Here is a 14616-nt window from a genome sequence, read left to right as displayed (position 1 = left end):
ATCGCATTGTGGAAAAATTGAGAAGTGCAACAAGAAGTAGCTCCAAACATCTTTGAGGAAGCTATACTTGAATGACTTAATGCTGATAGAAACATGGTAGTAGAGATGTGACACAAGAATTTCACAAAGAAAGGACAGGGGTCTGGAGTCTATGTGCATTAATGTGGACAGAATGGAATGCAATATGTGGACATAAAACAGATAAACGGAGAGTCATGCATGTGCAAAACATAACTACGAGATGTGATTAGTTGTGCTACTACAGAAGACAAGGAGTATTTCTTCCCACATGAAATTTGTGCCCTTATCTGGAACGACAGTTTACTGAAACAGATTGAAAATGTCAGCAGCGTGTGAACCGCTATTAGAACGTAGTCTTGGCCAGTAGACAAATATTTCCGATGCCATTGGACGGTAGATGAGCATGTACAGTTTGCGGCATAGAAATCGTTACACAAATTCTAAGTTCAAGTTAATAACAAACTCTTGCCCCGTTTTCTTATGCATACAGAAATACATGTATCAATCAATTATAAATATACTACATTGACTTGACACCTAGTCTTCCGTTCCAGGCGCTACTATCGGCTGAAGGAATTCCACTCCCTTTCGCTAAGGCTCTCTCGCTTAGCAACAGCTGAACCCTTATTGGCTCAATGCCTTGGTGTGTCGAGGGGGTGAGCTTTAGTTCGCATTTTTGGTACGGCACAAGCCATTTTGGCAGCACTATAGTTGCTTCTGGTATTCAACCCAACTCCTCCCCCTCCTCCTCTGCTTGTCTAAAGAAGTGTGTGTGACGTAGTACACTCTTTCCATTCAGCTGTAAAAGAAACAAGAATTAAGTTTACAACGTTATAGCTTTAAAACAGTCATTTCCATTCGTTTGTTCTGAAATATTTTTAAGAGTCTAAATTAAAAAAAAAAAAGTCTCACAATGTTCCCAGAGCTTCATAAATACCTTTAGATTCATTCTTTCCCTTCTTTAAATACTGGACGCTAGTAAGATGCTCCCTAAGAAATCTATGGAAATTGCCATAAACAAGAGTAGATTTTGTGCTTCATAAAGTCTGTAATGCACGCACAGAGCTCTAAAATATCTACTGACAGAAATGAATGTTATTCAATGATTCATTTCATTTCTTTTCAGTAATTGCAAGCAAATGTTCCAGGGGCGTCATTTGGGCGGGACAGGAGGGTGTAATTCTCCCTCCCTTGAGGTTCATAAATACGTATTGTTTGATCAAATGTATAGTAATACACTAATAAAAAAGTGAAAATCTTATGTCGGCGGAAATCTCCCCAGCCCCGAATAAAATCTAAAAGACACTGCTTTTAGCAACAAACTTATAGAGTTACGATGGCACATTGCTAGAGAGCTTACATTTGGTTTCAAGAGTTGAAGGTTTGATCTCAAACCATATGAGTTCCTGAGCGACATTGAGAGAGAGACAGATTCAAGTATGGAGACAGAGTGGGATGATTTATATACCCAGATTTAGAACTGGGGAAAAATGATCGGACAGCGTTCGTATTATGACGAAAATTGTGATTTTGTGAAACAGAAGAAGGAAGGGTTTCGAACTGCAAGGAGGCAGTTGTCGAATTAAGGTGGAGAACTCTTTTTAGAGCATCAGATGTTTACGAAGGGAGAGAAAGATCTTGAGAACTGAGGAATTAAGAATTTAAAAAATCTGCAGCTTCCGACACAGGTTTCGAACCACGAACCTTGTAGTTATCGAAGCATGACTTTATCCATTCTGCTACGGATAGTTCTATGTACTCGTTCACATACGTTTTCTTTTAGCTACGTTAAAAGCTAACTTAATGGGATATTCCAAAAGTTGACTCGGTGGATGCGCCGTTCAGATAGGACGCAAACCTCTTGTAACTTAGTTAGAATGTGCATAATGGACTTCCCCTTGTTCAGGACAGTTTTTAAAGCAGTAAAATTTGTTACTATTGTGTTAATTAAGTTACGTACATTTGATAGAACCATCTGATAAAGTAGTGCCAAACCCTGTGTGTCATTGTCTGTTAGGTGAATGGTTAATGCAAGTTACTCCTACGTAGATGGAGGAGCTTCGAATCAAGATCATTCTTATTGATTATTTTCTTTGAGCTAGGCTCATACTGTGCATTCCCCAAGTTCAATTTTGAAGTAATGTAGTCGCAGCTAGTTTAAATCGAAATTATTTTCAAATGTGATATTTGTTATTACATGGCACTCCTCACCTGTTTGTAGCCCTGCATAAATTCAAAATTGTTTTAAAAGTATATTTTACTTTCAAGTATGATTGTATAAAAAAAAACTTGTCCCTCAACTTTATTTTATAATTATTTTCTATTTCTTAGTTATAATAACATATTTTCTATTTATATTGCATTATATTTTATAGGTTTATTATTTATGTCTATTATTTATAGGTTTATTATTTTATGTCTTACATTTGAAGAGGAGCTTATGATAATTGAGAGTAGCAGGGACATATACAGGATGCACGCCTTGGTAATCCTGAGCTCCTGCCCCCACGAAATCACTACTTCTCTGTAAATTATATCTATTTTTAGAGATGATAATAGACATTTTAGTAAAATATGCCCTCAATCGCTGAAATAAATTCTTGTCAAGCTTTCGATCGCTGAAATAAATTCCTGTCAAGCTTTCGATCGCTGAAATAAATTCCTGTCTACGCCTCTGCAAAGCAGTGACGATTTTAGGGAGTGATCAGTTAGTAATGCCTCCCTGGAGCAACGACACTTTCCCAGAAGTCATATCTCCGATAATTCTGAATGTGATATCTATCAGTATTTGTGCATTATAACTTTTCACTCTCAGTGTATTGAAACGCACCAAAAAGGAACTATTCTGAAGTCTTCACTGGTTCTCCCTATGACCCCATGGCAATAGGGCCAACTTTGGACATATCCACATCTGAAATATCACCTTTTATGTAGTGATCCCGAAAACTATCCATTCGACACAAATATAGGATATTTTCGATTTTTTTCCTGTCACCCTCGCAATGTCAACTATATGGCAACCAAGGCTCAATTTGGACTTAGACGCAATATCCACAGTGTCACTATTCATCTTTGCACAAGAATTCGACACTAATATCGTTCGTATTTGACTACTTTTACATGTCACCTTCACCTCTTGGTAGGGTTGGCTTCAGTGTCTTGCCCCCACAGCTATGGAGGAATTTCAGCCAACGTAAGTATAATTATAAATTACCTTCTGAAAAACAACTGTACGGGTGATCTGTTTCGGAGAGAAATTCGTTAACTACTTTTTCAATATCAATGTATGCCTTTTTTTGCTTTCCAAGCTGAACATTGCCAAAAGGGCTAAACTTCATCTGCACTATTGTGCTATGAATATAGGTTCGCTTAGATGTTGCTCTTGTCACAGAAAAAGTGAGATATAGTTATCAAAGGAAAATGAAATAAAATATTAAAGTTTTACGTCTCATATTTATGACGACTACGCTAATGGAGACAGTGATGGCGAGAAATGAATGAAATCATGGAATGAACAAAGTGGGAGGGAACGGAAGAAACCTGAGAAAACTCATGCACACTGTGTTTGTCCATAATAAAGTTCATTCGGCGCGAGCTGGGATCGAACAAAGGACCCCATGCATCATAGGTAAAGTTATACAGAAAGAATAGGCGTCTAAACAAATACGGAACACTACTATCATAAGAGTTCTATAAGATTAGATTTTTAGTTATTTCATTCTAAGTTAAAATTTCAATCAATCTTGTTCTTCGTTACTGTTCGAAAACTTAAAGTTGTTGCTGCAAGAACGTGATAAATCTTTTCGGTAGACTTCACAGTTTATAGCTCCTTCACAACTTCTTTTTCGTCTAAGGCTAAAGTAGTTACATTCTACACATTGAGGAAAAAGTGTGAAATTATATAAAAACCTCCAAAGTGGAATTACAAAACTTCAATGGGCCCCTTTTTGCTGTGGGCCTTCCTCACCGCACTCCCGTTAGTTACGCCACAGTTCAGGGTGCATGATGCAGTTTCCCTTTTTTAGGGATATTTTCTAAGGCAGTACGAGGGTTTCTTTTTACTGCTGTGTGAATTGGGTTGTATTTGCTAGAACTGTTCGTTAAAGGAGACAAAAGATCCTATACTCAAACACAAATCATCTCTTTCGAAGCTCTAATGGAAAACGAAACGAATCTTCGTAAACATGTTACGTTTTTCAAGAGAAAAAGAGCAAACGCTAAATGGTTCGTCTTTAGTATATTTAAATTAAATTTCTTTGCCTCAACTTATAACTTTCTAAGTTAGTATTTTTCTTTCTGTCAAAATTTCTTTCGTATTTCTTTCATGATGATGTAAATCAATAATCTTTGGCATAGTTTATAATAATAACGTGGGTTGTTCTTAAACCTTTCGTTTGCAATTTTGTTTCTTCGCCACACAAAACTACAGATATGATAAATTTAATTATCATACTTTGCATTTGGTTTCAAAGCAGTCACCATTAACTGGTAAAGCAATTTTGTCCGACACGAATCATGAATTTTGTAACAAAACACGTCACAAAATGAGTTAAATGAAGGCTTCAAGAGTTGATATCAAAGTTGAGTATTGTGAGACAATAACAAGCATGTAATAACGTCTCGTATTTGAAAATAATGTCAGCCACTTTTAATTCACTAACTGTTATTAGATTTGATTCAAGCTTGAAGATCTGGAATGCACAAACTCAGTGTAGCTAAAAGAAGAAAAGCAACAAGAATGGATGAGAATCGAACCTAGGACCACCAGCAAAAGAATCCCGTTCAGTAACCCTTCATCCAAAAGCCATCACCTTTTATAAGTTATAAATTTGCATGCAAATGATACTATTATACGTTTGTCCAATCAATGTTTTGCTCTTTTTTCTCTTGAAAAACGTAACATGTTTACGAAGATTCGTTTCGTTTTCCATTAGAGCTTCGAAAGAGATGATTTGTGTTTGAGTATAGGATCTTTTGTCTCCTTTAACGAACAGTTCTAGCAAATACAACCAAATTCACACAGCAGTAAAAAGAAACCCTCGTACTGCCTTAGAAAATATCCTTAAAAAGGGGAAACTGCATCATGCACCCTGAACTGTGGCGTAACTAACGAGAGTGCGGTGAGGGAGGCCCACAGCAAAAAGGGGCCCATTGAAGTTTTGTAATTCCACTTTGGAGGTTTTTATATAATTTCACACTTTTCCCTCAATAGGTAGAATGTAACTACTTTAGCCTTAGACGAAAAAGAAGTTGTGAAGGAGCTATAAACTGTGAAGTCTACCGAAAAGATTTATCACGTTCTTGCAACTTTAAGTTTTCGAACAGTAATGAAGAACAAGATTGATTGAAATTTTAACTTAGAATGAAATAACTAAAAATCTAATCTTATAGAACTCTCATTGATAGTAGTGTTCCGTATTTGTTTAGACGCCTATTCTTTCTGTATAACTTTACCTATGATGCATGGGGTCCTTTGTTCGATCCCAGCTCGCGCCGAATAAACTTTATTATGGACAAACACCGTGTGCATGAGTTTTCTCATGTCACTTCCGTTTCCTCCCATTTTGTTCATCTCACGATTTCATTCATTTCTCAGCATCACTGTCTCCATTAGCGTAGTCGTCATAAATATGAGAGGTAAAACTTTAATATTTTATTTCATTTTCCTTTGATAACTATATCTCACTTTTCCTATGACAAGAGCAACATCTAAGCGAACCTATACTCATAGCACAATAATGCAGATGAAGTTTAGCCCTTTTGGCAATGTTCAGCTTGGAAAGCAAAAAAAGGCATACATTGATATTGAAAAAGTAGTTAACGAATTTCTCTCTGAAAAAGATCACCCGTACAGTTGTTTTTCAGAAGGTAATTTATAATTATACTTACGTTGGCTGAAATTCCTCCATAGTTGTGGGGGCAAGACACTGAAACCATCCCTACCAAGAGGTGAAGGTGACATGTAAAAGTAGTCAAATACGAACGATATTAGTGTCAAATTCTTGTGCATAGATTAATAGTGACACTGCGGGTGCTGCGTAAGTCCAAATTGAGCCTTGGTTGGCATATAGTTGACAATGGGAGGGTGACAGGAAAAAAAATCGAAAATATCCTATATTTGTGTCGAATGGATAGTTTTCGGGATCACTACATAAAAGGTGATATTTAAGATGTGGATATGTCCAAAGTTGGCCCTATTGCCATGGGGTCATAGGGAGAACCAGTGAAGACTTCAGAATAGTTCCTTTTTGGTGCGTTTCAATACACTGAGGGTGAAAAGTTATAATACACAAATACTGACATAACATTCAGAATTATTGGAGATATGGCTTCTGGGAAAGTGTCGTTGCTCCAGGGAGGCATTACTAACTGATCACTCCCTAAAATCATCAATGCTTTGCATGGGCGTAGACAGGAATTTATTTCAGCGATCAAAAGCTTGACAGGAATTTATTTCAGCAATTGAGGGCATATTTTACTAAAATGTCTATTGTTGTCTCTAAAATTATATATAATTTACAGAAAAGTAGTGATTTCGTGGCGGCAGGAGCTCTGGATAGCCAAGGCCTGCATTCTATGTATGTCCCTGCTACTCTGAATTATCATAAGCTCCTCTTTAAATGTAAGACATAAAATGTAAATAATAAATGTATCACATAGAATACAATATAAATATAAAAATGTTATTATAACTAAGAAATAGAAAATAATTATAAAATAAAGTTGAGGGACAAGTTTTTTAAAACAATCACATTAGAAAGTAAAATATACTTTTAAAACAATTTTGCAATTATGCAGGGCTACAAACAAGTGAGGAGTGCCATGTAATAACAAATGTCATATTTGAAAATAATTTCGAATTGAACTAGCTGTGACTGCATTACTTCAAAATTGAACTTGGGGAATGCACAGTATGAGCGTAGCTCAAAGAAAATAATCAATAAGAATGATCTTGATTCGAAGCTCCTCCATCTACGTAGGAGTAACTTGCATTAACCATTCACCTAACAGACAATGACACACAGGGTTTGGCACTACTTTATCAGATGGTTCTATCAAATGTACGTAACTTAATTAACACAATAGTAACAAATTTTACTGCTTTAAAATCTGTCCTGAACAAGGGGAAGTTCATTATGCACATTGTAACTAAGTTACAAGAGGTTTACGTCCTATCTGAATGGCGCATCCACCGAGTCAACTTTTGGAATATCCCATTAAGTTAGCTTTCAACGTAGCTAAGGGAAACGTATGGAACTTTCCTTAGTAGAATGGATAAAGTCATGATTCGATAACTACAAAGTTCGTGGTTCGAAACTCGTATTGGAAACTGCAGATTTTTTAAATTCTTAATTCTTCAGTTCTCAAGATCTTTCTCTTGCTTCGCAATCATCTGATGCTCTAAAAAGAGTTCTCCACCTTAATTCGACAACTGCCTAATGTGATCCTTGCATTTCGAAACCTTCCCTTCTTCTATTTTACAAAATCACAATTTTCGTCATAATACGAATGCTATCCGATCATTTTTCCCCAGTTCTAAATCTGTGTAAATAAATCATCCCTATCTGTCTCCGTACCTGAATCTCCCTCTCTCTCTCTCTCTGAATGTCGCTCAGGAACTCATATGGCTTGAGATCAAACCTTCAACTCTTGAAACCAAATGTAAGCTGTCTAGCAATGTGCTATCGTAACTCTATAAGTTTGTTGCTAAAAGCAGTGACTTCTAGATTTTATTCGGGGGCGGGGAGACTTCCGCCGACATAAGATTTTCACTTTTTTATTAGTGTATTACTATACATTTGATCAAACAATACGTATTTATGAACCTCAAGGGAGGGAGAATTACACCCTCCTGTCCCGCCCAAATGACGCCCCTGGAACATTTGCTTGCAATTACTGAAAAGAAATGAAATGAATCATTGAATAACATTCATTTCTGTCAGTAGATATGTTAGAGCTCTGTGCGTGCATTACAGACTTTATGAAGCACAAAATCTACTCTTGTTTATGGCAATTTCCATAGATTTCTTAGGGAGCATCTTACTAGCGTCCCGTATTTAAAGAAGGAAAAAAATGAAACTTAAGATATTTATGAAGCTCTGGGAACATTGTGTGCCTTTTTTTCTTTTTTTAATTTATGTTCTTAAAATATTTCAGAACAAAGGAATGGAAAAGACTGATTTAAAGCTATAACGTTGTAAACTTGATTCTTGTTTCTTTTTCAGTTGAATGGAAAGAGTGTACTACGTCAAATATACTATATATTAGAGAAGGAGAGGTGGAAGAGGGGAGGAGTTGGATTGAATACTAGAAGCAACTAATCGATTGATACATGTATTTCTGGATGCATAAGAAAACGGGGCAAGAGTTTGTTATTAATTTGGACTTAGAATTTGTGTAACGATTTCTATGCCGCGAACTGTACAAGACAAAACTGGCTCTGTCCAAATTGCCGAATCTCATCCTTTGCATTGTCATAGCGTGTAGTATACTTTCATTGGATTACTGACCAGAAGCGTTTGGGAAGTCATATGTTCAAATTTCACACTTTGCCTATCCCACAGTGCATTTCCTGGATGTTATCCTCAGTCTCAGCAGACGAATGCAAGGGTAGAAGCTTCAACACATTTCCTGACTTCTTCATTGTCACATTTTTTACGTATCCCATGGTGTCTGTCAGCATTTTCAAACTGGAAAGACAATACTTGATATATGAAAGTGAAACTTAAAGGGTCCAGGTGTTCACCCACTTAAATTCAGGAGAGGGGCTGGCTCCAGTTTTTAAGGATATTGACCCACCCACTGGGGTGTAGCGAAATCACTGCCTACCTCTTAACGGATAGAGCCGAAAGATGCTCAGAGATTCCAAAAATAATGTAGCGTAACCCATTGTTATAGCTTTGCAATGCGTCTATCTCACTTGCTGAATCAGGTACCTTATATTTTGTCACGTTTCAGTTAACATTGTAAGTGTGATCATGTTCTTTTCTCCGTCAGAAGAAGCTGAAGAACACTGGAACTTCCGTGTTTTCCCTAGTAAGGACTTGCCATGCTGCCAAGTCTTGTTAGTCAGTTGGAATGGCAAAAGGAAGCCAACACATCAATCCCTAGTTTCCCTAAGCTGAACAATGTCGAACTCAAGTGCGACCTTTTTAGGGACTCTCTGGTGAAACAAGCTAAGAGCTTCCTTGTCCGCTTCTAAAGCGACTGGAACTTTGAAAGAGGACGGGTAAAGACAAAAAGTCATGGTTAGGCAGTCTCCCGTGGTGGGGTGTTACCTCCTAGAGATTGGTTTCCCCTTTGGACAGGCTTTTCTAGTGTAACAGCAAGCCGAAGCCTATTTAATATCCGTAACAGCAGCGTGTGGGTTGAAGAGAATCCCTATCCACTTACAACCCGTGACCCCCAGCAACAGTTCGTAGTTAATATCTAGGCTGACATAATCAATGGACATGTAGTAGGTTCACATGTCCTTCTACCCCGTCTCACCGCGCCTGCGTATTTTCACTTCCTGTAGAAAATGTTACCCAGTTTGTTAGAGAACTTTCCGCTGGATTCGTGCACCTGAATTTGGTTCCAGCACAATGGATCCGTGCGTACTTAGCGTAGATCGATAGGATCGAGCGATTATATTTTATGTCAAACGGGATGAGACAACTTAACAAGTCCGGTTTAAACTTTACTATCTTGCCTGTACTATACTCTTAAAAACATTCATATGCGGTAAGGCACGATTAGGTTGGCTTGTGATTACTTAAATGCGGTTGTCTTATATACATATATGTGTAACAACGATTTACCAATTTTAAAATCATCCATTGCCTGCAAATCTCAATTGTATCAAGAGTTTTAAATTTTTACACGTATATGTAACCACAAAGGTAAAATTGTTATCGAACTTACGCTGGTGAGGATCGGAAAGATCGCAGGCAGGCGAGTATCACACTCCATGCTGGGGCAGGCACTGTTCGAAGATTATTATAGTATGCCTTTAAGCGTGTGATTCAATTATCAGTTTACTTTGAAACGATTTTACAGTGTTCTGAGTATTAATATATATTAAACAGCGAAATTAGCCTAAAATGTCACAAACAAACAAACAAAAAATATAAAGCAAGGGAGCTTTGGTAAAAAATATGTGTATTTTAATTTCTTTCTGGCAGAATATGCGAGGAGAGAAAGTGTTCTTCAAAAAGATAGAGATATATCTGTTCGTGAAATAAATAATTAATCATTATATCGCTTGTTGTACACTGTGGTTTTGTTTTTGTTTCTCTTTAATATGTTATTATAGTGCAATATTTCTAATTTCATTCTTGGGAAGAAAAAACATTGCATGTACCTTTTTATGGTTATGTTGGTTTTTATGGTCTTAAACTGTTATGGTTATATCCGAAAACGAAACAAATCATTTTCATAGGCGAGTACCATGTAAACTCCTTCATATAACCCGCTCAAAGCTGGTTTGTTTGCAACCAGTTAGCTGAATAGGAAGCGGAAATGACGTTTACTTCACCAGCGTATAGTAGCGCCAATGATGACCAGTCGTTATGAGATGCAAATGAATGATTCACTGTTTAATTGACTTTTTTGTGCATTTCTTGCATTGTCTATGTCAGTGCACCTTTCTTCTCCCTTTGTGAAATTCCTTGTGCCGCGTTACTACCATTCTGCTTCTGACACCATTAAGTCATTCAAATGGTTGAGATAGCTTCTTGTTGCACTTCTCATTTGTCCGCAATGCGATGTCAAATGCCATTTTCCATCATTTGCGACAAATGGTAATTAGGTCATGACGCCGAATTTCACTCCGTGTCACTTGGAATTTTCTTTGTTATATATATAAGACATTTTTAATTCTCTCAAGTAAGTAAGTATGTTTTGTTATACAAACTTCTACCTTTTATTTCGGAATAAGCATTGCTGATTATCACTAACTACATTTTGTACCTCCGCTTTGTGTCTTTGCAACTCTTACACCATTAAAATAAAAATCCTGAACACGATTTAGGAAATTATTCTAAACAATAATAAATTATATAAAGGTAACAAAGAAAAGTTCTATCGCTTTTTGTGGAGGTCTGTGTTCATTTGGCCCTCACAATATGAGTTGAATGCGAATGGAGATAAGACAAAGGTCAGTTGTTGGTGTCGGTATATTCAACATACTACCTGGTTATGGCAGTTCAGTTATACCGTGAACTTGCGTAAGGACAGAGTGAACATGAGACCTCCACAGAGCGTCATAATTGCGTGTATGCTGTTCGAGTTCAAACTGGCGTCAATCTCCGCTGCAATACAAGATTGAAATTTTGCACACGCATTGTGTACATAACTACGTATTTTTCAAGAGATTTTCAGATCTCTACGTGAAACCAGGTCCTGGCCAGAGGGACGTAAAAATTTTGAAAAAGTTGTTTCGAAAAAGCTCCCGATTTTCCCAGAATTTCCCGTTTTTGGTATATAATATGGACAAGCGAGTAGTACCGTTAGAAAGGATGCTCTATTCTTAAAAAAAAATCGAGGTATGAACCATGATCCTACGACGATAAATAGTAAGGAAACAGTAGCTTTTTGAGTGAAAGTCTAAAATTTACTTTAAAAAGTGGAAATCCTGAAAGGGTTAACATAGTCGTTCTCCCCAAAAAGGACTAGTTTATAATATAAACTCCAATATAAAAGAAACAAAAGAGGTATTATTTCCGCGTACATCACATCACTTACCAGGGATCCCCATGCTGAGCGGTGAGGGCGAGATGGAAATAAATACAAGTCCAGTATGAGCCAAGCACCTCTCCATGCAAATACGATCAGCGTTCCCACCACAAGCACCGAAAACAGACAGTCTAATACGTATAAGGACATCTCCTGAGAGCCCTGCAAATAAAGAAGAAGTTTATAAATATACCAGGAATTCAATGCATATTTCAAGCTATTTTCCAAATTATCTTAAAAGTTTTCAGCAAACCAGACTAACAACAAAACAACTATAGAGGACGTGGATTTGCATTACCCTTTAGTCCAAACTTATCTGATCATTCTTACATATAGATGTCGATGAGTAGCATCTTACAGGAAAGAAAATAAATAAATAAAAGGTAAAGGCCAACGTACTAAAATTCTTTGCTCCAATTTCTCAAATTTAATTATGTTTCCTGCAGCTATTACCACTGGTGCAAATCCCTGGGGTGAGGGGACATGTCCCCTCCAATCTTGGAACTGGGGGGACTGTCCTTCCAATAATCCGATTGGAAATGTGTTTTCGAGGGAGAAATGTGATAGTTTGTGTCCGATTGCCACAAAAAAGTGATATGAAATTGATGTCCCTACAGAATAAGCCTCAAATTTGTCCGCCTACCAATGTTGAAGACAACTCTGCTCCTCGATCCTCCATAAAATTGTTTTTTCAACTTCATAAAAATATTTTGAACATCGCTTTAAAAAAAAAGATTGCGGGAACGGTCTTACCTGTCCCCATCCCAGGGGCGGATCCAGGACGGTCTTCTGGGGGAATGGTGGGTTGTTATACTGCTGTCGGGTGTTCTGAAAATGGTGCCCATATATATAAAACTCAAGATTTAAATTTGGTATGGTATAAGCTCGATCGTGTACTGAGTAGCGCACAGCAAAATTAAACTCAAGCAGATGTATCCACATTAGCACAGAGTTATTCATACGTTATTCTCTTTATACTTATTTCAGCCTTTCATTGTTCAATTTCTAATCTTTTAAAAAGAGCACGATGGAAAACCTGAAACAAAATATATACCATATTGCTTCAAAATCGAATAATCTTCGTTAAAATTATTGAAAAATAAGTTTTAATTGTATTTTTTTATTGAAAACATTCTGAATTTCGGGAAATCTCGTCCCTTTTATCCTTTTATCTTTGACATATTTCAACCATAGGCTGTGAGATGACAGGTAAGCTCTAAATAAAAATACACATTTCATTATATCAAAATAGAGATTTACCAAATGCTCCTTCAAACAAAATTTCCTCTAGATTTAGGAGGGGGGAGTCCTAAATTGGCAAAATTGCTGTGTTAGTGGCATCAGTGAATAGAAAGCATCCTTCGGTTTTTACGAGGAACATATTGAAAGTCGTGAGCAACATGTTTTCAGAACCGTAATCTTTAATGGTAAGTGAAACCAAGTATATTATCTCAATCTACAGACCTTTCTTTCTTTCTTTCTTTCTTTCCAGACGTTGGCGCTGTTTGTTGCTATTGTGCTGCCAAAATGTCTTGAGCCGTGGCAAAAATGCGAACTAAAGCTCACACCCCGACACACCCACGCGTTGAGCCAATAAGGGTTCAGCAGCTGCTAAGCGAGAGAGCCTTAGCGAAAGAGAGTGGAATTCCTTCAGCCGATAGCAGCGCCTGAAACGGAAAACTAGGTGTCAAGTCAATGTGGTATATTTATAGCACGTGACCACAGGCAGGATTTCTGAAATGGCGGGCAGCGATGCTTTGTTTATACAATGTGCTGTGATTGAATTCCTTGTTAAAGAGGACCAATCTGCTTCTGAAAGTCATCGCAGATTACAGCGTGCCTATGGAGATGTGTGAATGGGTGTCAACAGGGTTAGGAGGAAGCTGAAATATTTTAAGGATGGAAACATAAGTATCGAAGATGAGCCTCGCAATGGGCGCCCTGAAACTGCTTCCACGGAACGCAACAAGGTAGGGGTTGATGAGCTGATTAGAGGAGATAGGCCCAGGCCCGTAGCCAGGCCAAAAATTTTTGGGGGGCGGTCGAAGTTTGGGGGGGTCCGATCCAACCACATTATAGTTCACCATATTATAGTTCACTTGTAAGCCTACCCTGAAAATTTTAGAAGGGGCCAGTAAAAATTTAGGGGGGGCAGGCCCCCCTAGACCCCCCTGGATACGGGCCTGGATAGGCCTATCACTGTGAATGAAATCACTGCAAAACATGGTGTTGAACATAGTGCTGTGAAAGAAATGATTCAAAGCTTAGGTTATTGGAAGGTTGTGCCCGTTGGGTTCCACGTTTATTAGCGGAGAGCCACAAACGTGAGAGACTATTCTCCAAACCTTTGTTAGAGATTTCGACATGAATGTGATTATTTTTGAAGAGAATTGTGACTGGAGAATTTGGAAATGGAAACTGGCTCCATCATTATGAAGCTGAAACAAAACGGCAGAGTATGGAATGGCACCACTTGAATTCCACCGAATAAGAAAGCGAAGATAGTGCAATTGGAAGAGAAAGTTATCGGGAGCGTCTTCTGGGATGCACAGGGTTGGATTCTGATTAGCTTTCTGGAGCCTGGACAAACCATAAATTCTGCCCGCTACATCCAGACGCTTTTGATGCTCTGCGTGATAAAAGTCCTGGAAAGATCATCCTTCAACAGGATAATTCGCATTCACATACTGCACGTGTCACCATGGAGCAGATCAGGAGATTTGGATGGGAAATACTTCCACATCTTCCCTACAGCCCCAATATGGCACCCTCGGTCACCATCTTTTCGGTTTTGTGAAGGAACAGATGCGAGGCCATAGATAAGAAGCACTGGAGGATATTCGGCAAGCACTGCTTCAGTGTCTATGGGCAGCTGGAACG

The 14616-nt window shown here is 37.9% G+C and overlaps 1 protein-coding gene across 3 annotated transcripts in view; it reads right to left on the bottom strand.

Moving 5' to 3' along the window:
* fusl (transmembrane protein fuseless) overlaps positions 1-14616 on the bottom strand; it is a 152566-nt gene that overhangs the window by 18273 nt on the left and 119677 nt on the right. For all 3 annotated transcript variants that reach the window (XM_081765178.1, XM_081765179.1, XM_081765177.1), the window contains exon 2: positions 11746-11898. In XM_081765178.1, coding sequence (XP_081621304.1) covers positions 11746-11898 — 153 coding nt within the window. The remainder of the gene's footprint in view (positions 1-11745; positions 11899-14616) is intronic.

This window comes from Thermobia domestica, chromosome 7 (assembly GCF_964235325.1).
Source record: "Thermobia domestica chromosome 7, izTheDome1.hap1.1, whole genome shotgun sequence".
In the NCBI taxonomy this organism is placed as follows: Eukaryota; Metazoa; Arthropoda; class Insecta; order Zygentoma; family Lepismatidae; genus Thermobia; species Thermobia domestica.
This window is presented reverse-complemented; position numbering and strand designations above follow the sequence as displayed.